General features: G+C 42.7%; 1 protein-coding gene across 1 annotated transcript in view; it reads left to right on the top strand.

The window, feature by feature from the left end:
* atrn (attractin) overlaps positions 1 to 14,811 on the top strand; it is a 125,159-nt gene extending 110,348 nt beyond the window's left edge. Inside the window, exons 28-29 of the mRNA XM_075448796.1 lie at positions 5,657 to 5,771; positions 9,621 to 14,811. Of these exons, the coding sequence (XP_075304911.1) occupies positions 5,657 to 5,771; positions 9,621 to 9,745 (240 nt within the window). The 3' untranslated portion in view covers positions 9,746 to 14,811. The remainder of the gene's footprint in view (positions 1 to 5,656; positions 5,772 to 9,620) is intronic.
* Positions 14,812 to 25,229: the final 10,418 nt, after the last annotated feature.

Below are 25,229 nucleotides of genomic sequence, written 5' to 3'. Positions count from 1 at the left end.
CACATTCAGACGCCGACATTTTCTGCTGTTTCAAAAAGATACTTGCCAAGTTTATGTCAGGCATTATTTAGTTAGATTTTTTTTTCCATCTAAATGGATGTTTTAATTCACTAATGAGATTCATTTGATTATGCTGCAGTAGCTCTGGACATATTGCACTGTGACTACTTTTTTGTGCTGGTTTGGATGCTGTGCTTCTGGAGGGATTTCTTTTTGTTTTTTTTACATCTGTTATGAGGTGTAATGATGCCATTAGGTTGTTGTTTTTATGTAGGAGTAGTTTATTGAGCTTGTCAAAGCTTATGTAATGCCTGGAATATGATTCCAAATCCAGATCAGTTAAAGAGGAGATGTCAAGGTTGCAGATCAGGAGAGAAAAGGAGGAGGAAGTTTAAACCATTCCTTCCGTTGATCGTTATGGGAAATGTGAGCTCACTGGCAGATAGAATGAGAAAGCTTGGAGCTCTGACAAGAACACAATGTTAGGATCAGGAAGGCGATATTATTTTTTTCACCAAGACATGGCGGTAGGAACGACTCCCAACACTTCCCTACCTCTCAGATCGATTACAGCACAGGACGACCAATTGTTCAACCACGTCATGGATGGATGTCGGTCTTCTGGCCACAAATCTGACTGGGAGCCAACTGAGAGGTTCACTGTCTTTGCAGGGTCAACACGAAGCCCAGGCAGCCATTCTGCATGGCTGCATCTGTAGTATTATTACTAAAACCCTGGGATAAACATTTTTTTCTCACAAAGATTCAAACATTGTAAAATTGTTTAATGAAGAGGACCTTTATTTCCATTCATAAATACAAAAAGGCAAAAGCTATCATCTAGTTAGTTTAAATGTTAGATTATTAGAATTGTCATCTGTAATTAAATCCTGTGAACAGTTTCTTTTAATGTGATGTTTGAAAACGCCGCAGAGACACCTCCAAAACACACAAAGAGGCAGTCTGGGAAGGACAAAAGGGAGACGGAGGATAGGAGTGAAAGAAAAGGCTTTTCTTTAATGGAAAACATTAAATGGAAGCAGAGTTCTGTTTTCTCCCTGATGAGGTACTTCTCAGTTTCCCCCCGTCTCAGTCAAAGGTCCACAGGATAAACAGGGTCGTATGCTGTGTGGATTGTGACGCCCGTCAGGACAAACTTGTCTTCGTTGTTGCCTCTTTAAATAAACTTGACAAAAGTAAGAAATATCTGTCCATGGAGGGAGTTGAAGCCTGGGAGAAAATAAACAAAGCTGCGTCCTGCCTCTTTAATTGAAGTTATTTGTTTACATTAGTCAGGCTCATTTCTCAAAATCCGAGCATTGTTACAATGATTTATAGTAAAAAATTTCAGTTCATCAGAAATTAGAAGCAGCGACGCAGTTTTCGTAGCCGAGCGTATTTTCTGCCTGCTGGTGGTGGTGGTGGTGGTGGTGGTAGTGCTGCTGGTGGTGGTGTTGGTGGTGGTGCTGCTGCTGGTGGTGGCGGTGCTGCTGCTGGTGGTGGTGGTGGTGGTGGTAGTGCTGGTAGTGCTGCTGGTGGTGGCGGTGCTGCTGCTGGTGGTGGTGCTGCTGCTGGTGCTGCTGCTGGTGGTGGTGCTGCTGGTGCTGCTGGTGGTGGTGGTGCTGCTGGTGGTGGTGGTGGTGGTGCTGCTGCTGGTGTTGGTGCTGCTGCTGGTGGTGGTGGGGGTGCTGGTGGTAGTGGTGCTGGTGCTGGTGGTGGTAGTGGTGGTGGTGGTAGTGGTGCTGGTGCTGGTGGTGGTGGTGCTGCTGCTGGTGGTGGTGGTGCTGCTGCTGGTGGTGGTGGTGGTGGTGCTGCTGCTGCTGCTGGTGGTAGTGGTGGTGGTGGTAGTGCTGCTGGTAGTGCTGCTGCTGCTGCTGGTGTGACTGCGAATACATCCCACCGGGAGCCCATTTGTCTGCATCTGAACTATTCCCCCCCGTCAGTTCCTTGGGGGGCTTTAAGGCTGAATGTGTGTGAGTGCTAGATCAACACAGCTGAAAATTGCTTCAAGCTCACAGACATGCACAGGGAGAAAACTCAAACAAACACAACCTCCTAATAACCTTTTTTTTGGTCGAAGATGAGAGATTGCAAACATTCTCGGCTGCAAAGAAAAATCCTGTTGCAATTATACACATGCAGGACGGACACAAATAATCTGTAACGACTCCTATTATCCAGGAAAATAAGGCCTGTGGGGCATTTATGCATCCTGCAGACGTCAGCTTTTTTTTGTTGTTGTCCTGGTGAGAGGAAACAAAAACGGAACGGGAAAGAGAGCGTTCTCTTTGACAGCTGAATTCATATGACGGTCGTTCTTTTCACCACATTCCGCAAAGCTGTCGATCGATCCTCTGGTTGAGCAGGTCTTTCATTTCTCAAGCTGAGAACATCTTTTTTTTTTTTTAGGCATTTAACTTGAGTCAGAATTGTTGCAACAAGAATTTTTTGACAGTCAACAGTTTTCCGTGAAAAGAGTTGGACGGACACCGTTGACTCATGGACATGAGTGGAAAGCACATGAAACATAACATAAAATTGTTGAGCGATCATTAGCTGTGAAACAGCTAAAAGAGCACAGCTGAGGAAATTAAAGTTATCAGACTGGAAACTGAGAAATCTATGACTCCAAATCAAAAACTTAATTGTTCAGTGTCTCCTTAGGGTTCTCCTGGTGAGAGAAGACTCTGCTTTTTCGAGGGAGCAACGGATGATTTTCTTCATCCGTTGCTCCCTTCAGTTCGGTCTTGCTACAGTCTTAATTAGTTTTTGCTTTTTTCTTCTTTTTCCTTTTTAAGAAAGCGCCGCGATTGATCTTAATGGGATTAATGAACCCCCGGTTTGTGCTCAAAGGAACATTTTAAAGGGATATTTCAGTTTTTATTATGTGATGGTGTATGTGACGTATTCATGAGAGGTGGTTCTTACGTGCAGCCGACAGCACTCGGGGTGCTCCGGAAAATCAGAAGCTTTCCTGAGCAGAAGAGCAAATTTTCACATCTCAATCAACTAAACAGTATATCCTGTGTATAAGTCGTATTTATATTGCACCACTTTAGTGTCAGACTGTCGGTTATTAAGTCGTTATACCCTCTTTGCTCTGTCAGGTCTGCAGTTGGACTTGTAGGACACTGCTAGATTTTTGCAATGATTTAAAAAAAAAAAAAAAAAAAAAAAAAAATGGGATGTTTGTGCTTTTCAAGGTCGTCACAATAGAGATGCATCCTGGTTACGTATAGATTTTACTTTGACTGACAGAGGCCTCTGAAAGTTTTAGCCTATTTCCCTGCAGCTAAACTGCATTTATTCTTGCTGCATCGATTTATGCGCCTGCAAATTGTGAGATTATCGGATATAAGGCAGGATTACACCAGCGCTCGACGGTGGGCGAGCCCGATGCTTAAAATTGTAGCCAAAAACGGTAATAAGATGAAACGCACAATTAGTCAGGCGGTTTCATTGGTTGTCATTTATTAATTTTTTTTTTCAATCATCTCCTAACATGGCAATGATGAGATTAAGAACCCAGTCAAGTTCCACCCATGACTTGTGTGGAGCCTGATATTAGGGCTAATGTCTGAAATGATAGTTGTTGTGGCCATTTGTAAATCATAAGTTCTATCAATTTAGTTTTCTTTGTAGTTTAGTTTTTCTTTTTTCGTTTGGAATCAAAATCTGTAATTCATTTTTATATTTGAAATTGTTTCGATTATTTTGGTAACTTTTAGATCCTCCCATTAATTAGAGAGATGAAGAACACACCGGGGGCGTGTTGGAAGGGCTTTTTGTTTGTCAAATGTCCGGTGCAAAGACGGGGGAGGTTTTGGCAAAATGATTTTTTGACCACTGTTTGAGCTTGTAAAATCAAATTAAGTTAACTTTCCATCCAGCCATCCATCCATCCATCATCTTCCGCTGGTCCGGGGATCGGGTCGCGGGGGCAGCAGCTTTAGCAGAGAGACCCAGACGTCCCTGTCCCCGGTCACTTCCTCCAGCTCTTCTGGGGGGACCCCGAGGCGTTCCCAGGCCAGCCGAGAAACATAGTCTCTCCAACGTGTCATGGGTCTTCCCCGGGGCCTCCTCCCAGTGGGACGGGCCCGGAACACCTCACCGGGGAGGCGTCCAGGAGGCATTCTCACCAGATGCCCGAGCCACCTCATCTGACTCCTCGATGCGGAGGAGCAGCGGTTCTACTCTGAGCCCCTCCCGGATGACCGAGCTTCTCACCCTATCTCTAAGGGAGAGCCCAGACACCCTGCGGAGGAAACTCATTTCGGCCGCTTGTATTCGCGATCTCATTCTTTCGGTCACTACCCACAGCTCGTGACCATAGGTGAGGGTAGGAACATAGATTGACCGGTAAATCGAGAGCTTCGCCTTCTGGCTCAGCTCCTTCTCCACCACGACGGGCCGGTGCAGAGCCCGCATCACTGCAGACGCCGCACCGATCCGCCTGTCAATCTCCCGCTCCATTCGTCCCTCACTCGTGAACAAGACCCCGAGATACTTGAACTCCTCCACTTGGAATGCTCTTCTCTGTACCTGAACGCAGATGCAGTTGCACACACACATAAATAACACATAGAGTTCAGTGTCGACGTCCAGCTACTCGTCTGGAGAGGCTTAAACGAACACGAAGCATTCTCTCTGTAACATCAGCGGTACTGAATCAACACACGCGTGTGCACACACCTCGAGGCGTTCAGGTCTGCATGTCACTTCCCCAGCTACCTGTATGACAGCCTGCATGTCCTGCTGCTCTGAAAGGTATGCCTCAGAGACCGAGCAGAGAATAAATGTGTAAAATGGGTCAGATCCTGAATATCATCACTGCCCGTGTGTATTCTGTGTGCGTTTCCATGAAAGAGATGAGCTATGATGAATTTTGTGTTTTAAAGAGTGTGTCCGTCCCATTGGCTGTGTGTGAAAGCTGTGTGTATTCTACATTCCCACTTGGGGCAATAAACTGGGCTCTTCAGAGCATAAAGACTAACGCAGGAAGGGGCTGAACTCGTGTGTTTGCCGGGGTGCACGTGTGTGCGTGAGCGCTCTGAGAGGCATTGTCAGCAGTGTGTGAAACCATGTCGCGGCCCAGTTTCCTGTCCAACTTTGGAATTCAAAATACAAAGCTACAGAGATGTAGGAAGCGATCTGTATGCGGGCGCAGCGGCCGTGTTCTCTATATCCACATCCACCGCGGAGGTGAAGCCATGAATATTGCACGAGGCGAGCAGCAGCAGATCCGGACAGTGTTTACGGGTGGAAAGTCATATCCACATGTGGATGAGTTGCTGATAAATATTGGTATCAGAGTCGGGTGTGTCAGACAGCCTGTGGCGGCGAGAGTGAACCGCCGACACAAATCTCCTCTCACAGCATCTCCACTTGGTATCCAGTTGCTGCACACATGAGGGCCGTCATGAAAATGTGCACACTGGTGGATTTTATGTGGGGTCCAATTTGTGACTGCAGGTTGGTGCGTGTATCTCAGCAGAGAATCAAAAAGTTTTGCTTTTGACGTGCATGTTGCTGACACAAACGAGAGCAGTAACTGCAAATCCTCTTTGAGCCACTTTTTTGAAAAAGGCCTGTGTTCACCAGGATTTGGTAGGCTTGTGATGTGTAATGCTTTTTCTCCTTCTCTGTCTTTCCACAGTCTGTCCCTAAACCCATTGCCCTTGAGCCTTGCTTTGGCAACAAAGCCGCCGTGCTCTCCATCTTTGTTCGGTTACCCAGGGGCTCCGGCGGCATCCCTCCTCCAGGACAGTCCGGTAAGAAGCGGCAGTGGAAGTCTTTTTTTACACCATCTTTCTTTGATTTGACTTCTTTCCTCTGTTGTGTGTTCTGTTTACTTTTCTTGGACCATGACGGTTTTAAGCCTTTTGGTTTCTTCTGACTTGGTTCACTTCCTTTTTGTTCGTTCTCCCTCATTGACCTCCCAATGATCCAGACCCCAGCACATGTACACACTCATGTTTCTACCAAACTCATTTTGGTTTGTAAATCTTAGTTTTGACGCAGGAGGAACACTGTGAGAGGTTGCAAGTTAATGGAGCCGACGTGCATAAATGTTTTAAAGATGACTTCAATTCAAAAGCTGCATGCTCAGATCTGGTTTCTTTTTTCCTCTTGGTTGGGTAGTGTCACTCCTCAGCATCAGTGTGGTTGCTGCAGCTCCAACTGCCTCGACCAGCTGGGGGTGACTCTATGCTTTATCAAAAAGGAAAGTTTTAAGCCTAATCTTGAAGGTAGAGAGGTTGTCTGCTGTCCGGACGTATGCCGGCAGCTGGTTCCACAGAGAGGGGCCTGATAACTGAAGGCTCTGCCTCCCATTCAACTTTTAGAAACTCTGGGAGCCACAAGTAAACCTGCAGTCTGAGAGCAAAGTGCTCTGTTGGGAAAATATCTCACAGTGAGATCTTTAAGATGTGATGGAGCTCGGTCATTGAGAGCTTTATATGTGAGGAGAAGAATTTTATATTTGTGTGTGAAATTACATGCAACAAGAATCACAAGAAGATGTCGGAATGAGTCTCCCTCACATTACAGTTCCAGTTCAGAGTTGCGTGCATTCTTTTCAAGCAAAAACTGAGAAATCCTAAATGCGGATGTGAGGACACAGAAAAATACGATTAGCTTCCACGTGGTTCAGTCTAGTTTGATGCTGCAGTTGGAGTGAAGTGGAACCCAGTCACTAAACTAGTTTAAAAGTTGCGGCATATCCGCCCAGCTGTTGTTTCCAGTCTGAGCCGATGCACTGCACCCCTGCGTGACTGAGTGGATCCTCCCAGATACGAATATCGCAGCTATACCCAGAGATAAAAGTCCTTTCTGATGAAGAGTTCTCCCCATTTTCCTCTTATGGATTTCCACCACAGTTGCTCTGAGTTTTGCTCTGGTTCGAACAGCTACTACTTCTGTTGAATTAAAACTGAGTAATGGGGCCTATACTGCCACCATCTGGTGATATTACACCGCCTAGTTTATTCACTTCAAACCAAAAGTGTCGCATTTCTTTGAGGATTTTCAAATGGTCACTGGACATCAGACTGTTGATCATCGAAAATGAATCTTGTGACTAATTAAAAACCGATTTTTCTCTCCTCCTTCTGGTGACTGAAGGCTGCCGCCTGCTCGCGTCCTCCTTCATCATCTCTCTGTCTCTGTCCTAAGACTGCAGACTGAAGGCTGCCGCCTGCTCCTGTCCTTCATCATCTTTCTGTTTCTTTGCAGCTATTCTCGTGCTCAAATTGTCTTCTGGATTTCTCTCTCGTTTCCCCGCTCCTGTGCGTCTGCGAGGTCTATGTTTAAAGTATAATGTACCGGCTGTTCCTGCATCTACTCAGGTCTGCTTTCTTCTTCCTCTTCACCTTTTTTTTTGCAGACCTTCTCAGAGAATGATTTATTTTCTGTTCTTCCAGCCTCTGCTCTTTACATTCTCTTTCTCTTTGTTTAAACTTTATTTCTTTTCCTAATAGAAAAGGAATACAAGACGGCTTTACTTACCTTCTTCCTATTCATTTTTTTTATAATTGTTTCTCTTACCATAACTGATTTAATGAGCCATTTGCAGTTTCACTGTACCGGCCGTGTGTACTTAGACTTGCATGGCTTAATCTTTGAGACAAGCATATGCTACTGGCAGGATCAACCAGGTACTTCCACCGTCTCTTTCAAGGACTAAAACAGAAACTCATCTTGGCTTCGTGTTCATCAAGACTTTTCTCCCCCCGTCCATGTTGTGGAGCCTCTTTGCCTCCCACAGTCAGAGTCCCCAGACCGTCGGGGTGCCTGAGGCCTTTATTAATTACCATAAAGTCCTTTTGTCATAACAGCAGTGCTGTGACTCTCAGCAGAGCGCTCCCCCGGGCAGAATTTGTCGAGACCATGTTAGCAGTGTTTCACCATCTTCTCTTACCCTTGGGATCTCCTGTTATCACACTTTTAACTCGTTTTCCATCCGGCTGGGACCGTTTCAGAGTCTCGTGCTGCCTTCTGTTGTCAGCGCCACAGCCTCCCAGCACATCTGTTTTCACTTTAGCTTGTTCCAATATGGCTGCTCCTCGAACTCTTTGAACCATCATAGGATTCATTTCGTTTATATCTGAGCCTCGTTTGCAGGATTCACGCCATCGTGCAGTCTTCTGTGCCAGCTGCACAGAACACTGTAAGATTCCCGGGGATGTGAATTCAGACTTCGCCGTTAGCTATGTGTATTTGATGGGGTTAAATCCATCAGTTATTGGCAATAAATTGATTTTATGGGAATTTCATGGCTCAGAGAGTACCTGTAAATGTTTTATGAGCTGTGGTTTGAGTTGACGATGGCCTGCACTGAGACTCTGGGGTGCCGTCACCTGTGTACGAGGTTGGGCGCCTGTGTGCTTTACTCACATCAGCAGCTTTCACAGAGTGCAGCGAATGCCTCATATTTAGATGAATGCTATACTGGACCTTTGCAACTGTCGCTAACATTAATGTTTCGTTCAGTCACTAATCCCTACTGACTACTTGTGTGTATGGATTTGTGTGTATTTGAAATTTCTCACTCTACTTGGCACCGTAAATAATGTCACTGTTTCCAAATTGAACGCAGCAGGTCACCAGGCCTTCATTCTTTAATATGGAATTTGTTCTCCATTCAGCACATTGTTTAAGCACCACCATCTTGTTTTTGTCTTGTGCCTGAGGTAACATTGCAAGGAAAAACAAAGTTGTGAATCTGTTATCTTATACAAGATGCCACTTACTCGTATAGTATATTAACAAATGTATCATTTATATTGTGAAACCAAATTTGTAACTTGGCGTGCGTGGAGAACAACAAACTGGATGGACCAACTGGAAAACAGTCAGGTTCTGTCATGTAAAATACTTTGTGCAATTATTTGTAAATAAATGATGTTGTTAGGAATTCATTCACTGGAAGCGGTGCTGAGTATTAAGCTCTATATAAAATCGATCTATTATTATTATTATTATTATTATTATTATTGCAATTGGTAACGATAATTCCCAAATGTGTCCATTGAAGCACACTATTTCATAAAAAACAAAGAAAAGGTAACACAATACACTTCAAAGTCCTATATCAATATTCTAAGTACTATATCAGACTATAATGGTGAGAACACACCTATTGAAATTTCAACTCCTGCAGGCTCATCAGCTATTATGTAAGGAATCTTTCTCTTTCGTCGCCTTTTTGCCGGCAAGGTTCTAAGCAGCATTTTATCTTCCAGATACTGCAGCAGCATCATTGATGACGGTGCTGCAGGGGCATTGTTTTCTTTGCCACTTTCCTCGTTGTAGAGTAGTTAGCAGTAACCTTCACGGAGCAGCGACACCTCTGTGACGGAGAAAATTGCAAATACTGGCGCATCGACTCGCGCCGGCACGAAACTGTGACGTCATCAACACCGCTGGCGCGAGCCATCGCAGCAACCATGCTAGGGCCTTAAGTGTAAAGATGGGTCACTGTCTCTTGGATTTGTTGCATTTATGCCAGTTTTCACCCTTTTTTTCTGCTTTTACACCCTGTTGACTGATGTTAAGGCTTGTTGAAATGAATAAATATTATATAATTACGTGTGTGTGTGTGTGTGTGTGTGTGTGTGTAGGTCTGGCGGTGGCCAGCGCGCTGGTCGATGTCTCCCAGCAGATGTGTGTCGGCTACAAGGAGAAGTCTGGAGGTCTGAGGAACCGTAAACAGCAGCCCACTGCACAACCATCCACCTGTATCTGAGCTACCCTCCTCTAACACCCCAACACCCAATGAGATCCCCCGCTTTGCCCCCTCCTTCAAAGACTTCTGCCAGCTCTATTCTGGCAGGGAGAGGTGCATGCTGGGACATGAGACTGGAATGTTTTGGTGAGGGGCCTGGCTGACTGGAGCCTCGGCAGCCTCCACCTCCTCCTACAGGAACTTTGGTTCCCCTGGAACTGATCTGGACAGAGACGGGGGAGTGAGTGAGGGCGGGAGGGAGGAACAGAGGAGACGCTGACTCCTCCCTTCTCCCTCCAAACACACTTCACTTTTGTCGACACCGCCTCGTTGGGAGTCGAGGCGGCCACGGCTTGCTGCTAGAAAAGATCCGTTTCTCCCAGATTTTGAGAGACTTTGCGACCCTCTGTGTTGACGTGTAATTTAAGTTATTGTTGCTCTTTGTTTTGTATGGTTATTTTGAAGGAAAGAACAAACTGGACATGCTCAACTGCACACACACACTTCCAAAATGCAACTTTCCAGGCCCTTGTACTCGTTTGTAGCCCAATGTCACCACTGTCATGTTCGCAGCCCAGCGCTGAGGGCTGCTCACCGGACTCGTGTAGAGTTTGGCCTTTGAGCGAGCTAGCAGCGTGTTCATTCTTCCTCTTAATGAGGATCCACTGGTGGAGGTCGCCCGTGCAGCCAAAGCCCGTCTAAGGACTCTGACATTTCTAATTGGCCTCTGCATCTTCTGCCGCTGCCTTCTGTGCAGGCTGTCTGGAGCTTTGTCTCCACCCGTCTCTGGAGCCATCTGGCTGCCGAGCCGTCCACCTTCCCGGCTTCTGTGGCGCTGCAGTGGAGTATAAACCTAGACCACAGCAACACCTCATCAACACCGATTTGCTGGATTGCACGAGTTATTGAAACTATTCCAGCTAATTACTCCTTCTGTCGCAAAGAAAGCCACCAGCTGCGTGCACATGGCGTCCATACTGGGCTCTCAAACAGAAAAAATGACTCTCCTCATTGTCCCTTTGGCAGCGCGGTGCCTCACACTCAAGTTAAACAGGCTTCTTATAGATGGCCTGGCTCTGATTGACCGACATGAATAGACTGATCTGGGAAAATCCGGTTCGGCGATGTGATTGGTGCCTAAGAAATCCATAACCTCTAATTACTGATCATATGTCCCCAAATACATTGCATTTGAGTTGGATCTGTGAACTATCCAGGGCTGCCACATTAGCAGTGCTGTGTGTTCAGACCGGAGCAGCTGCAGTGGAGCTGCTAACGCCAAACCTTTTAAACGGTACCGGGCCGGCCAGGCAGAGGCGAGCAGCCTCAATCCCACCGGCGACCTCTGTGTCCTTTTTAAGCACCTTTTGTTAAATTCCACTTTAGAATTGGGCACATCACTTTGAAGAGACTCTGCGAGAAAGGAAAAAGAAATCATGTTTTAAAATAATTATTCCCGTTTGGTTTCTGGGCTTTCTTGATTTTTGTGTGAAGTTGTGCCCCTCGTTCTTTATTTGTATGTCTCCTCTAGCTGCTCTGTGCCCAGCCCTTATCTGGAAACTCTGCTCCGGCTTTACAGAAGCATCATTTTATTCTGTCAACAGGGACAATGAGGGAAAACACTGAAGAAAACACAAAAACTCAGTCTGGAAGTTGGCTGTTGCTTTGAAATGTCTCGGTAATGATCTGTTTGGGAAGGAATCGGGGCGTCAGATCTCCGTTTCATCTTTTCTTTCTCAGCACTTACAACAGCAGTCCTGAATTAGTCCACATCCGGTCATCTTTGCATAATGTAAGTTGGTTATGACAACGCCTGCTGCAGGGCTTCGACTGAAGACAGGAAAATAATGCAGAATACGAAATATGTCCTTCTGCCTGACGAGGTTATTAACTTCCTGCCCTCTGAGAAGTGCTGTTATAGCCCATTTTAATAAGTTGCATTCTGCTCTAAAGAGCTCGTCGTATTTAGTTCCAAGCTCTCACATGTGCTCAGCAAACTAGAACTGCTCACCGTCTGGTTAAAGGGCACACTTTTAGCACTGGGAAAAGGTCAGAGCAGAAAGCATGAACAAAGTTGACATTCTGTAATTATAGTGCTGCATGCGCTCGCAACTCAACACAACGTTGAGAAGTCAGCTGCGTTCAAGCTTGTGCTGAGGACTCAAAGCACTTTGTTTGCCCGGTTTTACTTCCTTCCTCCTAGAGTTAAGAACTTTTTTTTAGTGATCGTGGATGGTTTAGGTTTTATTATTTAATTCTGTCACTTCTGCAGAAGTTTGATGATGAAGAATAACGGAAGTCAGTCAGAAAAGTCACTGTGGCTGCATGAAACATTTCACTTAAGACAGGTGTCCAAAGTCTGAAAGCAGAGCGACGAGGAAAAACTCACTAAAGGCTTTAGTTATAGTTTTTAAGATCCTCCCGTCTCTTCTCACGGGTGCAGGAGAAAAATCTTGCTTGGTAGTAAAATGTGACCCATGGATTCAGCTCCAACTGGGCTCTGTGGCTTTGGGAAAGTGACGCAAAAGATACCACTTCCACTATCTTAAGTTCAAAATGACCGAACTTGATGTCAAACTTATGGGGCTTCATTCATGATACTAAACCTAAAAGAGACTATAGAAAAAAGCTAAAGCAAATAATCCGACCCTGAGCAGATGGATGTGTTCTGTTAGCATTTTACTTTGATTCCATTTAACAGAAAACCTCGCTGTTCCTGTTGGCTTCACTGCAACGTCGCAGTAATCACTGATTAAATTTCAGACCACACGTTTTTTTTAAAAGCCATCTCATTTTGCAGAGTTTTTTTCACGCGTTTCTGTTTGTGTATGATTGGTATGTATGTTTAACTTTTATTCTTTTAACTGAATGTAAAATGAAATAAAATCCTCTTTGCAGCCAGGGTAAGTCGGTTAACTGGAAGACAGCGACAGATTGTCGGTTCCCCTCAGGCTGTGGGTGACGGGCCGGTGCTGGGATCAACACAGCCGTGGGCTCGAATCACAAAAGACCTGGTGTGTCAGGTTGAAGCTGGAGTGATTTGGATAATTGTGATAAAATTAGTTTTGCACACCTCATATTTGCCTAAACGTTATTTTCCCCTTAAAATGAAATATCATATACAAATATTTGTAAGCGCTGCTGGACTCGGATCCTCTGTCAGCAGCCTCTCACCGGTTTCCTGCAGAAGTCTCAAAGCAGCGAAAGCGATTAGGAAAATGTCGAAGAAATATTGCCGTTTCAACATTTATCCAGGACATTTCACCTCTGCTCCACCCACGCTGGCGTTTTCATTTATTCTTTGCTGATTAAACGTCTTTTCAGCACTGCGTGGGCGTGGACAGGCTGTGATTGAGTGTCCTGTTGCACCTGTTAGGCGGGGCAGACTCGGGTATAGTAGGTTTGGTCAGCGTGAACCTTGTCACATGTATCTTGTTCTTAGTTCCTTGCATATGAAGCTCCACGCAAGGTAAATGTTAAGTCCAGTGAGCTGCACTGATGTCTCAATGGCTCGTTCACAGTGCCACCTCAGTGCAGAACCCCCCCCCCCCCCCCCTGTAGAGCAGTTCGGTGTTAGATCCAAGTCAGGTGGAAATCTTCCATTTATTGGCCCGTTACTGACGATCAAAACATGAAGATATTGGCAGAAAGATGAAACGGCATGCTGATAAAAATCAAAAACCTCTTTCTGTTGTGGCTTGATTTGGAAAGGTTTCCACGAGCAGGACGGCGGCTCTAACATACCGCATGCGCTTGTCGAGCTGGCTGAGCTTTGTTAGCTGTTCAAATAAAATTGCACATTGCTTCAAACAACAAAATGTGGGAACAGACCACAGTGTTTCGCAGATGGTTTGGTTTGCATGGAAGAATGTCCCACAGATCTCGCACACGTGAGCTCCAACCTTTTGCCAGAACAGAGAGAAAGGTGTCCGATGTTCTGAGGCTAGCTTGATGTGGGTATCCACAGCTATTTTGAAAACTACATATTGAGTAAACAGTCTTAAGAAATCGAAAGGGTATAAAAACCTATATTAATGTAATAATGCACCTGAAATATCAATTTGAGTTGCTTTGTGTGCCCTACTCTCCCTATGGTAACGAAGAGGCCGTAGATGTGACAAATCAAAACTTAAGAGCACAATATAAACCTGGGACACACAAAGGTTTAATGTTTTTTGATGCCCCCCCACACAGTCTAACTCAGCCCTTTCGGGGAACATGAACTTTACTGTGCGCACGGTACCGATGTTGCATTGCGGGATTCCTGGGTCTTAAAGTTCACTTTTTCCAGATGATTACCTCTCGACACCATTTGGAGCTGCCTGAGTGTAAAGTGGCCCTGAGCCGCTCAAAACATCTCAGAGTGTGTGTGGAAGCTTGCAAAGGGAAATGTGCAGGAGCCCCGTACACCATCACTTCCCTGTGTACGTGTTTGTTTGGGTTGAAGAGATGGGCAGCTTCCTCTAATGTATCCCGCCCGCTTTCCAAGCCTCAAACTTTACTGGGTAACACTTTACATTGGCCTTATTTTAGCGCACTAATCTCTGTATTAACTTCAATGTACAGCTTATACTTGTTTCTAAATTGTGATTAGTTCTGGAAACGTTGCTAATTTTCACTGTACAAGTAGATTATTTTGTCAAACACTGGCAGCATTAATGTGTATTTAAAAGGCTTCAATACACAGGTTAAAGCATCAGAATAAGGTCACTGTAAAGCCAGGCATTACCCTGTCCCTTCTTTCTCTCTATTTGTATAGCGGCATTATATATATTGAGGAAGTAGTTTGTTCATATGTATAATTTAGCAATTGCTGTTTTTTTTTGTAAATAATGAGAAAGTATTGTGAATGACTTTGAATGATTTTAAAAATCATTTATGGCAAACCTCTCCAGGCTTTTAAAAATGTGACTACAGTAAATAGCATATTTTGTATGTAAGACAGCAGTGTAAGAGGAACAAGCATTACTAGAAGCTGATGAAAACTACATGTAAAACTTGAGGATAATGGCTTACCTACCTTGTAATTACGGGTGTACATAAAAGAATGACAGAACAATTTGTCTATTAATAAATGTGAAAATCAACCCATTGCTGTTTTTCTTGTAACTACATTCATTTCAAACCTCATGGTGCTCTTTTGAATCTGCCTGTGCCAGAGGGCTGGCATTTCAGAATATTCACAATTTCCCAATGTTACACTCAATGAGACAAGTAGCAGGGTTTCCATTGTAGTTTTGGATTTGCATTTAGAAGATGTGAATAAGAAAAGATGAATTGACCCAATGTGCACTCAAGAGCACGGAAACACGTTTGCGAATCGTGTGGCTTGGCAAAGATTAAAATGGCAGATCACTGGCTGTTTCGAGTCTTAGTCGTCCAACAAACTAAAGTGGAAGTCAAATGTCTTCCCACATATAGAATCGTAGAAATTCCCTTTTTTTTTTTTTTTTTTTTTTTTCTCGCAGATGTCCACCACAGTGTTTTTTCCCTCCAGGTCACTGTAAAAGTCTCTTCAACTGTTTTGCTTCTCTTTAATTTCTCAGATTCACCTGTTCAATTTTAATGATATAGCGCCAAATTACAACAAATGCCATCTCAAGGCACTTAAAGGACACAATCCCATTCAAGCCAATAAGAGTCCAATTCATTGTAATACAGTCACGATCCAATCAAATCTAATTGATTAAATTCCAAACAATCCAATTCATACATATAAAGCCAATTTATAACAAGCATAAGGTGACTGTGGAAAGAAAAAAAACTCCCTTTTAACAGGAAGAAACCTCCATCAGAACCAGACTCAGGAAGGGTCGCCATCCACCTCGACCAGCTGGGGTTAGAAAAGACAGAAATTAGGGGAAAAAACACCATAACACCAGGCCAGGGAAACCTTCTGAGAAAGAGAAGCACAAGTTAATGATAACAATGTTATGTGTACAAAGAGAAAAAAGAGAACAATAAGGAAAGGTTTATCATTGGAGGTCCCCCAGCAATCTAGGCCTATAGCAGCATAATTATGGCATGTTTCAGGGTCACCTGAGCCATCCCTAACTATAAGCTTTATCAAAAAGGAAAGTTTTAAGTCTGATCTTAAAGGTAGAGAGGGTGTCTGCTTCCCGGGCATTTACTGGCAATGGGCCACAAGAGAGGGGCCTGATAACAGAAGGCTCTGCCTCCCATTCTACTTTTAGAAACTCTGGGAACCAAAAGTAAACCTGCAGTTTGAGATCAAAGTGCTCTGTTTGAAAAATATTGCACTGCAAGATCTTTAAGGTATCATGTATGTGCTTGGTCAGTAAGAGCTTTATATGTGGGAATTTTAAATTTTCAGAATTTTAATATTCTGAATTTAACTGAGAGCCAATGAAGAGAAGCTAAAGTTGGAGAAATATAATGGAGGCTTTTCAGAGAATTACAGCACAATAATAAAGAAGTCTAAAGTCAAGATTGAATAAATCCAATCTTGAAGTAGCAAATGCATGGACCAGTTTTTCTGTGCGTCAAAGCATCGATTCTGATCGAAAATAACTCTAAAGTTCCTCACTAAAAGCCTAGGAAATACCATCTAGAGTAAGTATATCACTAGACAGTTTCTCTCTGAACCGCTCAGGTCCAAAGACAACAACAGGTTTGTCTGAATTTAGAACCAGAAAATTCTGATTCATCAACAGCTGAGTATCACCAGCATAGCAATGGAAATCTATGCCATGCTGTCAAATAATGTTACCTAATGGAAGCATGTATAAAGTGAAAAGAATCGGGTCCAAGCATAGAACCCTGAGGAACTCCATGACTCACTCTAGTGTGTGAGGAAGATTCTTCATTTAAAAGAACAAACTGAAATCTTTCAGATGAATATTACTTAAACCAGCCTAATGCAGTTCCTTTTATTCGAATAACATGATTAAGTCTCTTTAATAAAATACTGTGATCGATTGTATCAAATGCTTCACTGAGATCCAACAGGAGACGCACAGACTAAAGTCCGCTATCAGAGGCTAAAAGAAGATCATTTGTAACTTTTACCAGTGCTTCTTCTGTGCAATGATGACTAAAACTTAGCTAACAGACCTGGATCAAACCTGAGGGGTAAGTTTTTTAAGTAAAGGTTTAATTACAGCAACCTTGGTACATAGCATGTCAACAAAGACAGATTGATCAAGTCAATCAAATATCGCTGTTGTTAGCTCAGAGACTGGACAAAAACAGTCTAAATACAAATCAGGTTCTAAGGATCCTTCTAAAGCTGCTGTTCTTGATGTTACATCAGTAATAATGGTGGGAAGGATTAAGAAGAATAAAAAAAAAATAGAAACCTCTGCCCAGAGAATTTCAACATCAGCTACAACTTTGAGTAAGACGTTAGAGGAACGTTATTGATGTCCATAACAAGTCGTTGTTGGTGTGACGTTGTGAATGAGATGTGACTCGGACCCTCGGGGAACTTCCTCTTTTGGTCTCACAGATAAAGATTTCATTCTTTCAGATGTGCATGGGAATGTCAGGACTTTTCTTTAGAGATTCTTTAGATATACATGTTGTGTTTTCACATGTATATCATTAAAATCGCTCACTGTAACAACGACTTTTAAGTAGATGTGCATCAGAATAGTTGTGAGAGGATTGGCGACTGCTTGCAAAAAGATAAAAGGCTCATATTCCAGCAAGAAATTAAAAGGAACATGCTTGGTAGTGTCTCATTTGCACTCCCAGTGAATCCAAACTGTTCTTGGACATGTGACACATCAACAAATGAGACAAAGTCGTGGGGTAACATCAAAGTAATTTGAAAGCAGAAAGGGGGAAAAAAAGAAACTTGATCCCTTCTTTTCACTTTCAAAGAATTTTTAGGATTAAATTAAAGGTAAAGGAGAAACAGGGGGACATTAACATGAAATATATCTAACAGGTATGAATAAATATATTCCAAATTCCACAATACACAAGTTCATACTGTTAATTTAGCTGTTTTATGGCCAAATACTTGCTAATCAAGTGATGTTCAAACCTGTTCTCATTCCCAACTTGTCCCAAGCTGATGCTTGGTTTGATGCTTCGTTGCACTGATTTTACCTCAAAGAATCACATTTGGATGTGCTGGGTTTTCTGAGCTGGTAACATGCATCACCGTGGCAACAGGGAAAATGTTGGCAAAGCTTTCCACAATAAAATGATTTTTTGTCTGCATTCGAATGCCTAAAGCTGTCGTTTACCCAAGTACTGTCAATGCGTAAGGAAGCGAAGGACATTAAACGTTAGACAGACAAAAAAGCAAAGGTTGAACTCTAACAAGAGTCTTAAAACTTTAACCTAGTCATGATGAATTGTAACACCAGATTATAATTAATGCGGTATTCCAAGAGGACGGTCATCCATTTAGGAACAATATAAAAGGTTAGAACTTAAAAGTTGCAGCTTTGACTCCAGGGCAGCGCTAAATCATCGTTTGTAATTTGTTTTAGACAGAAGTTGTTTCCACTTTTACAAGCACCGTTGTGCTCAGAAATTTGGTGTTGAAGGAGAAATTTAGTCGCTTAGAAGCAGGGGAGACTGAGGTGGAGAGGCCTATCTGACCTCTGGGTATCGTGTATGTCAAGAGAAAACTGTCAGTGGAGCAGAACTTTGTAAAAAAAAGTCAGAGGTCAGAAGGATCATTGGAAAACATCCTGAGGAGATGATGGTTTCATGTCATTCCTCTCAGCAGGTGTCACAGCGTCTCTGTGGGAGTTCAAAGAAAGACCAAGTTCTTCCCATGTTGGCTTGTCATATTGTGACACTCCACACGTCCGCTGCTCCAAGTGGGATGAAACAAATGATGAGAATAATTATTTGTAAATACATGCCTCCTCGGGCCTGGTTTCAAATGATTGCTGCTATTTTTAATGCTGCACTTGATGTTTCTGAGCCCTGCAGCTACTCAGCGGCAGGAGAAGCAGAGCGTCGCTGAGCTGCAGCGTTCTCACCAGCAATTATTCATCACCAGACATCCTCCATCACTCTTTTATTCTTTCTCTCCCTTTAATCTCTCTGACACCTCTTCCTCCCTCTCGCTCACTCCATGTCTCCTTTTGTTCCTCTCTTTTGCCCTCTTCTCACTCCTGTTCTATTTTTTTCACTTCTCAGCTCTCCTTTCACCTCCTCTTTCTCCCATTTTCTTTCTCTTGTTTTCTCAGGTTCTGTCTGTCTTTTCTCCTTCCTTCCTTCTTTTCCCACCTGTTTTATCTTCCTCTTCTCACCCGTCTCCCCTCACTGTACTAATTTCTTCCTGTTACTTTTTACCTCCTTCACCAGTGTCTTCCCCTCCTATAAATCTCCTCCTCCTCACCCGACAGCCCCTCACCCCCCCACCTCTTTCCACATCATTCTCTTTTCCTGCTCTTCTCTTTCCAAATATTCCATTTTTTCTTGACAGCACTCTATCCTTGCTTCTCTTTGCTGTTTCTCATTCATTAATCCGTCTCCTACTCCATAGTCCCATCTCTCAATATGTCATTTATCTTTTTCCCACATCACTTCCTTTTACCTGCTTTGGCCCAGTCCTAATCCCATCGAGCCCTTCAATCTGGGCCAATTTCATGGCTAGATGACCAACACTCCTTGATCCTGAAAGAAAAAGAGGAACACCTATGCAACCCCATACAAAAAAAAGGAGTAGGACTAAGGGAAGGAGTTGAGATTAAGAATCGTTAAATCCAGATTTTGTGTTGCCTCTTCTTTTTGTTTGAGTTATTTTCATTCCTAGCCTTCCTCTCTATTATCATGTATTTTCTTATATATGCGATTTCTTAACTCTTCTTTTCTTATTTAGTCCTCCCGCTCTTTTTTCACTTAAGAATCTGAGTTCATTCTAAATTACTGGATGAAAAAAGGGGACTGGATGAAGTGAACGGATTTCTCCCATTACCTCCTCCCTCCTACCTTGCTTTTCATTCCCGATACCATTACCTTTCTGTCTGGACACTATCACCACATTCCTTCTGTTGCTGCTGCCTTCTTACATTTCTCTTTTTTTCCTCTTCTCTTCTTTTTATCTTCCTGCTTTTCCTGTTGTCCATCATCTCTGCTTGCCTGTTTTTAATGTTACATCTAGTCACAACCCTCATTTAGCCATGAATCTCCACATACCTTCAGTCCACTTTTAGCCTAAGCAAATTTATAGGTCACCCAAACAACTGTAAATATAAAGACTACACAACTAGATTTGTAAATCATGCTAAAATCCCAGAGAACCCCAAGCAGGGATTTCAACGCAGGTTTTTGGAAATGAAGGAAATTAAGATATTTTTCCAATATGGTCCACATGTCTTTTAAACACATTCAATGGTTCATGTGAAATGTTATAAATATGGAACTATGCAGACTGTGTGCTGCCAACAAGATGCTGCCTGGACATCGAAATGGGGGCGGTTGAATATATAAATGCCAGATAGCAAATTAACACGCTGTTGCAATGTGCAAACAACATCTTTTTGCTGTAAAATGGGTATATGCTGTATCTACGAGGAATGGCATTTAGCAGCTTCATCCAGTGCGCAGACAGAATTTTTTTAATATGTATTCAATGTGTTTAAGTAGACATTGAGAAAAGTTTTGTGTGTGATGAATTTAGTCCAATTTCAGCTTTCACCCTATCGGTGTCAGACTGCACTGCGGTGTGGTGGTTAACACTATCATCTCACAGAAAGACAGTTCCTTTTTAGAATCTCAGCAGGGCCCTTCCTGCATGGAGTTTCATGTTCTCCCCGTGTAGGTGGGAGTTCTCTCTGGGCAGACCGGCCTCCTCCCACCATCACGAAACATGCCTGTTAGGTTGATCGGTGATTCTAAGTTGACCCGAGCTGTGAGCCTGACTGAGCCTGGTTGTTTGTCTCTGTGGTGGACCAGCGACCCGTCCAAGGTGGGCTCTGCCTCTTGCTGCCTCTTGCTGCCTTTTGCCTGATGGCAGCCTATCAGCTGCCCCAGAAATAGATGAAGAAGGTAAGAAAAATGAATGTGTACTGAAAAAACTTTCTCCCTCTGACGCTGCCACCTGCTCTGACCCGGCTTTCCTTCCCTCCGTACCTCCGGAGCTGTACGGTGTAAACAGATGATTAGCTGCTGCCCTTTGATTTCAAGTCTGTGACTAAATCCATCCTGATCTTTATAACAGCTTGCACACTCTGCTGCTCTGTAGCAGTTGGCCGATAATGAGGCTCTTCTTCTTCTTTGTCATCACATCCGTCACATTACCGCAGTGCTGTTTACAAAACAAACACCCTCCACCCCCCTACTCCATCTTGTCCCCACTCCACCCCATCCTCTAAACCGAATTTTGAGCAGACATAGATTGCTTGCAGACTTTACATGCAACTGCTTTTCGTCCGGTCATCTAGTCGTTGTTGCTTCAACCAAGCAGTCTGATATCTTCCCACAGCTTTGATTCCGATGTGTTTTAAGCAGGGCCGATAGCGTCTGTTAGAAAAGGTTACACGATGAAGTGCCAGTCTTAATAATGCTGCATTTGTGTTTAAGTCTCTCACATCTTGCTGACAGCATCGGACACATTATCACATCCTTTAACACGTCTCAGCTTCATCTGATATGCAGTAGCTGTTCTGACTGATGATGGTGTTTAACTGCCCCATAGTCTGCAGTAAACTCACAATACAAAAAAAAAGCAGCTTGCTCCAAAACAAAAAAAGTGTTATTCTATTACAGATATCTTCCAAGGTGATCCTACTATGGCAACTTGGATGTTATGTATCTGTCAAAGAGAATGAAATACTGTCTGTGGGTCAGGTGAGGGTTTAGTTGTCCATCAGTACGTAGGTGCAGTGGGTGGTTTGATTTCCAGCCTCTCCACATGATTGGGCAAAACACTTAATCCCACACTTCCCCCCGATATGAGTGCAGCATATTCAAGCAAAGGCTCATCTCATTTTTCTGATTCATGCCTCTTAACCTCCTCCCTCCTCCTGTCTGTGGCCCAGTAATAGTTCACAGCCACATATTGTTAAGGGAGTCCCCCCCCCCCCCCCCCCCAAAATGCAACAGGAGGTGAAAGGACTGAGGATAGAGGAGGCTTGCCGAATGAGCTATAAGCGAGAACACACCTTTGTGGAAGGCTTTTCGGCTCATCAGAGAGATATTTGAAATCTATCTTTAACATTTTCACACAATTTTCTGAGCTTTTATTGAGATGTTTGAGACGGGCTTTGTTCAAAACCCCTGTCGGTTTAAGCATAGTGTCTCTGTGTCTCAGCCCTGTTTTGACCCCTCTTTATTTATCAGTCTAATTTTTGGGGTGGAGACTTAGCCACCGAAAACCAGAGCATCTGTTGTGTAATTTAATGCAGTAAACGCAAACATGATGAAGCTATTCCTCCAGTCATGCCAAATATACACTCCAGTTCTCGATGTAGACATAGTTACTCCATTGATCCAACAGGAAAAATCGTTTAGCAGTGTAGCTGTAAGTTAGCAGCAGATGCTGGTAAACAATGCTTTCTGATCAACTGTAGTGGAACAAGCCACAGAGTTACACCACATAAGTCACAGTAATGCATGTGTACTCTTAATTACAGTGTTTAAACGTTTTTTATATATATATATACATTAACATCATTAAATAAGTGTACTTTGAGATCCACATCTTTCTCAGAAACATGCAGAAAATGTAATGCGAACACTCGGAGAGCGACACATAGCGCTCAGTGTAGCAACGAGAGCGAGGAGAGGACCGGTGTTGTGTTGAAAACTTCGGATTGACCGGATTACAGAACGCAACTGTTCAACTAGAAAGCATTCAATTACTAAAGTAATGGGGTAAAAGCAATGTTAATCTTACAAAAAGGAACAGTAATAACTCCTTAGAATTAGGTGTGTGTCATCTTCATAACCTACACTGAGTTTTAGAACTAATAAAAGTGCATTAACCATTTATTTTATACAGAAATGTTGAAGTGGGCTTTGGAATATGTGCAGATTCTGCTCCCTCCTAAGAAAATAAATCCAAGAACAGAAAACATTTGTCAGGACCTTCATGAAAACTGTTTGAGTGGTTTTTTACCAGGAAATATCCTCTTAAGAATGTTGAGTTTGTAATTGTGGACAGTATATGTAATCAAATAAACCTAATTTACATCCAGAAAAGATTCTAAGGAATGATAAAATAGTCTTTTTTTTTTTTCTTGAAAAAGCTGTTGTACACTGCCTTGGGATGGAGAGAAATTTTACCAATTCCTTTCACATGCTAAATAACTTTCAAAACCTATTTGCATGCTGCTCTATCCTCTGAATTAAACACCCATTATTCAAACAACGCATGTAACATAATGAATTTTTATTTCACATTAGCTGATTAATAACGTGCATCTTAAGCCAAACCTCAGCAAACAATTTAAATCACAACTTTCGGAGGAGTTAAGATGTTTTGTAGATTTTTTTTTTCTTTCTCATTGTGCTTATTAGTGTGATAAGTAATATAAATGACACTCTGTCACTCTGGTCCCACTTAACACTCCAGATTAGTCTGGTGTTTGATGTTGGGCCTTTAATTACGAAAACATCTGCTCCGTGTAGAGGAAGTAAAGTTCCCTCCAGACTGAAGCTTATAAAAAATGTAATTAATATTCTCTTTTTTTTTTTCAGATTGCAGCTCGGAGAAATCAACCTATTGTGGAGCTGGAATAATTAACGCAGAGAGCTTCAGGGAGGCTGACGGTGAAACCTGCAGTCAAATCTGTCTTAAAGTAACCGCTCGTCAGATTCTGTCCAGTTTTCAATTTAAATTTGACCATGTTTGTTGGAATATGAACGTTACTGCAGTTGTGCTCAGTTGAGTGGATGACTGTCGGATGTTTTTTTTCTCACTTTGCAACAAATTTCAAGCTGTATCTGTCAGTAGCCTCCAAGTAACAATTGTTTTCATGATTCACTGTTTTCCATGATCTTTTTAGACTTTTTTTTTTTTCTTGTTAAGGAAACAAAAAAGTTTTTTGGTGGCTTTTTTTTTGTTCTCTGTTTTATTCACAGTATTGTGGTTCTATTTTGAATCAGAGTTTCTTGTCAGAGATTGCAGCTTGTTTATGTGAGCTGGCCTCATTCCACTTAGTTATAGTGCAATCAGAGGGACAAAGATGAATAGCAATGGGAATGCATTCTAATGAGGTAAGCTATCGCAACATGAAAGAACTGTACAGTCCAGACTGACGAAGAGTCTGAGCTCTATTGATCCAGGTATTCCTTTAACTCTCAGTAGTATTGACTTTATGAGCTTCTTCACCAGAAAGATTGTTTCTATCAGAGAGAAAATTCATGGAATCCTTCCCACCAATGTCACTGATGTATCATCAAGTACAGCAGCTTTAGAAGTATCTTTAGAACCTGGTTTTTATTCAGACTGTTTGTGTCCAGTTGAGCTCTGTGAGCAAACAACAACGATAGCTTCAACTAAACCATAAATATGTGTTTTAGACCCAATCCCAACCAGACTTCATGGAAATTTTCACCTTGATCAACAGTTCAATATTGGATTTGATCAATACAGCTTTGTTGACAGGATATGTACCTCAGACTTTAAGGTTGCTATAATTAAACCTTTACTTAAAAACCTACTCTTGAGTCAGGATTGTTAGCTAATTATCGACCTGTAGCCAATCTCTTATTTATGTCTAAAGTTTTGAAAAAATAGTTGCAGCTCAACTTTGTGATCATTTACTCAGAAATAATCTGTTTGAAGAGTTTCAGTCAGGATTCAGAGTGCATCATAGCACAGAAACAGCACTGGTGAAAGTTACCAATAATCTCCTCTTAGCCTCTGATAGCGGACTTGTGTCTGTGCTTGTCCTGTTGGATCTCAGTGCTGCATTTGATACGGTTGATCACAGACAGTATTCTAGTACAGAGACTTGAACATGTTATTGGGATTAAAGGAACTGCATTAGGCTGGTTTAAGTCATATTTATCTGAAAGATTCCAGTTTGTTCTTGTAAATGAAGAACATTTCTCACAAACCAGAGTAAGTCATGGAGTTCCTCAGGGTTCTGTGCTTGGACCAATTATTTTCACTTTATACATGTTTCCATTTGGTAACATCATTAGACAGCATGGCATAAATTTCCATTGCTTTGCTGATGATACTCAGCTGTACTTATCTATGAAACCAGATTAAACTAATCAGTTGGTTAAAGTTCAAGCATCTCAAAAACATAAGTTGTTGCCTTTGGACCTGAGTGTTTCAGAAGAAAAATGTCTAGTAATATAGTTACTCTAGGTGGTATTTGCTTGGCTTCTAAGATGACAGGGAGAAACCTTGAATTTGCTCTTGACAAGGATCTGTCCTTTGACTCACATTTAAAACAGGTTCTATTTCATCTCTACTGGCCGCCAGAGGGCGGTGCAGAAAGCGCTGAATGTCCCCTTCGCGCATGCGCCGTTCGAGTAGTAATACCAACAGTCACACCTGCGACATGTCGGATGATCAATCAGAGGCTATTTAGCCTGACGTCATCCGACGCTCTGT

The sequence above is a fragment of the Odontesthes bonariensis genome, chromosome 17, assembly GCF_027942865.1.
Source record: "Odontesthes bonariensis isolate fOdoBon6 chromosome 17, fOdoBon6.hap1, whole genome shotgun sequence".
Classification (NCBI taxonomy): Eukaryota; Metazoa; Chordata; class Actinopteri; order Atheriniformes; family Atherinopsidae; genus Odontesthes; species Odontesthes bonariensis.
The sequence above is the reverse complement of the archived record's forward strand: the minus strand, read 5'-3'. Positions and strand labels throughout refer to the sequence as shown.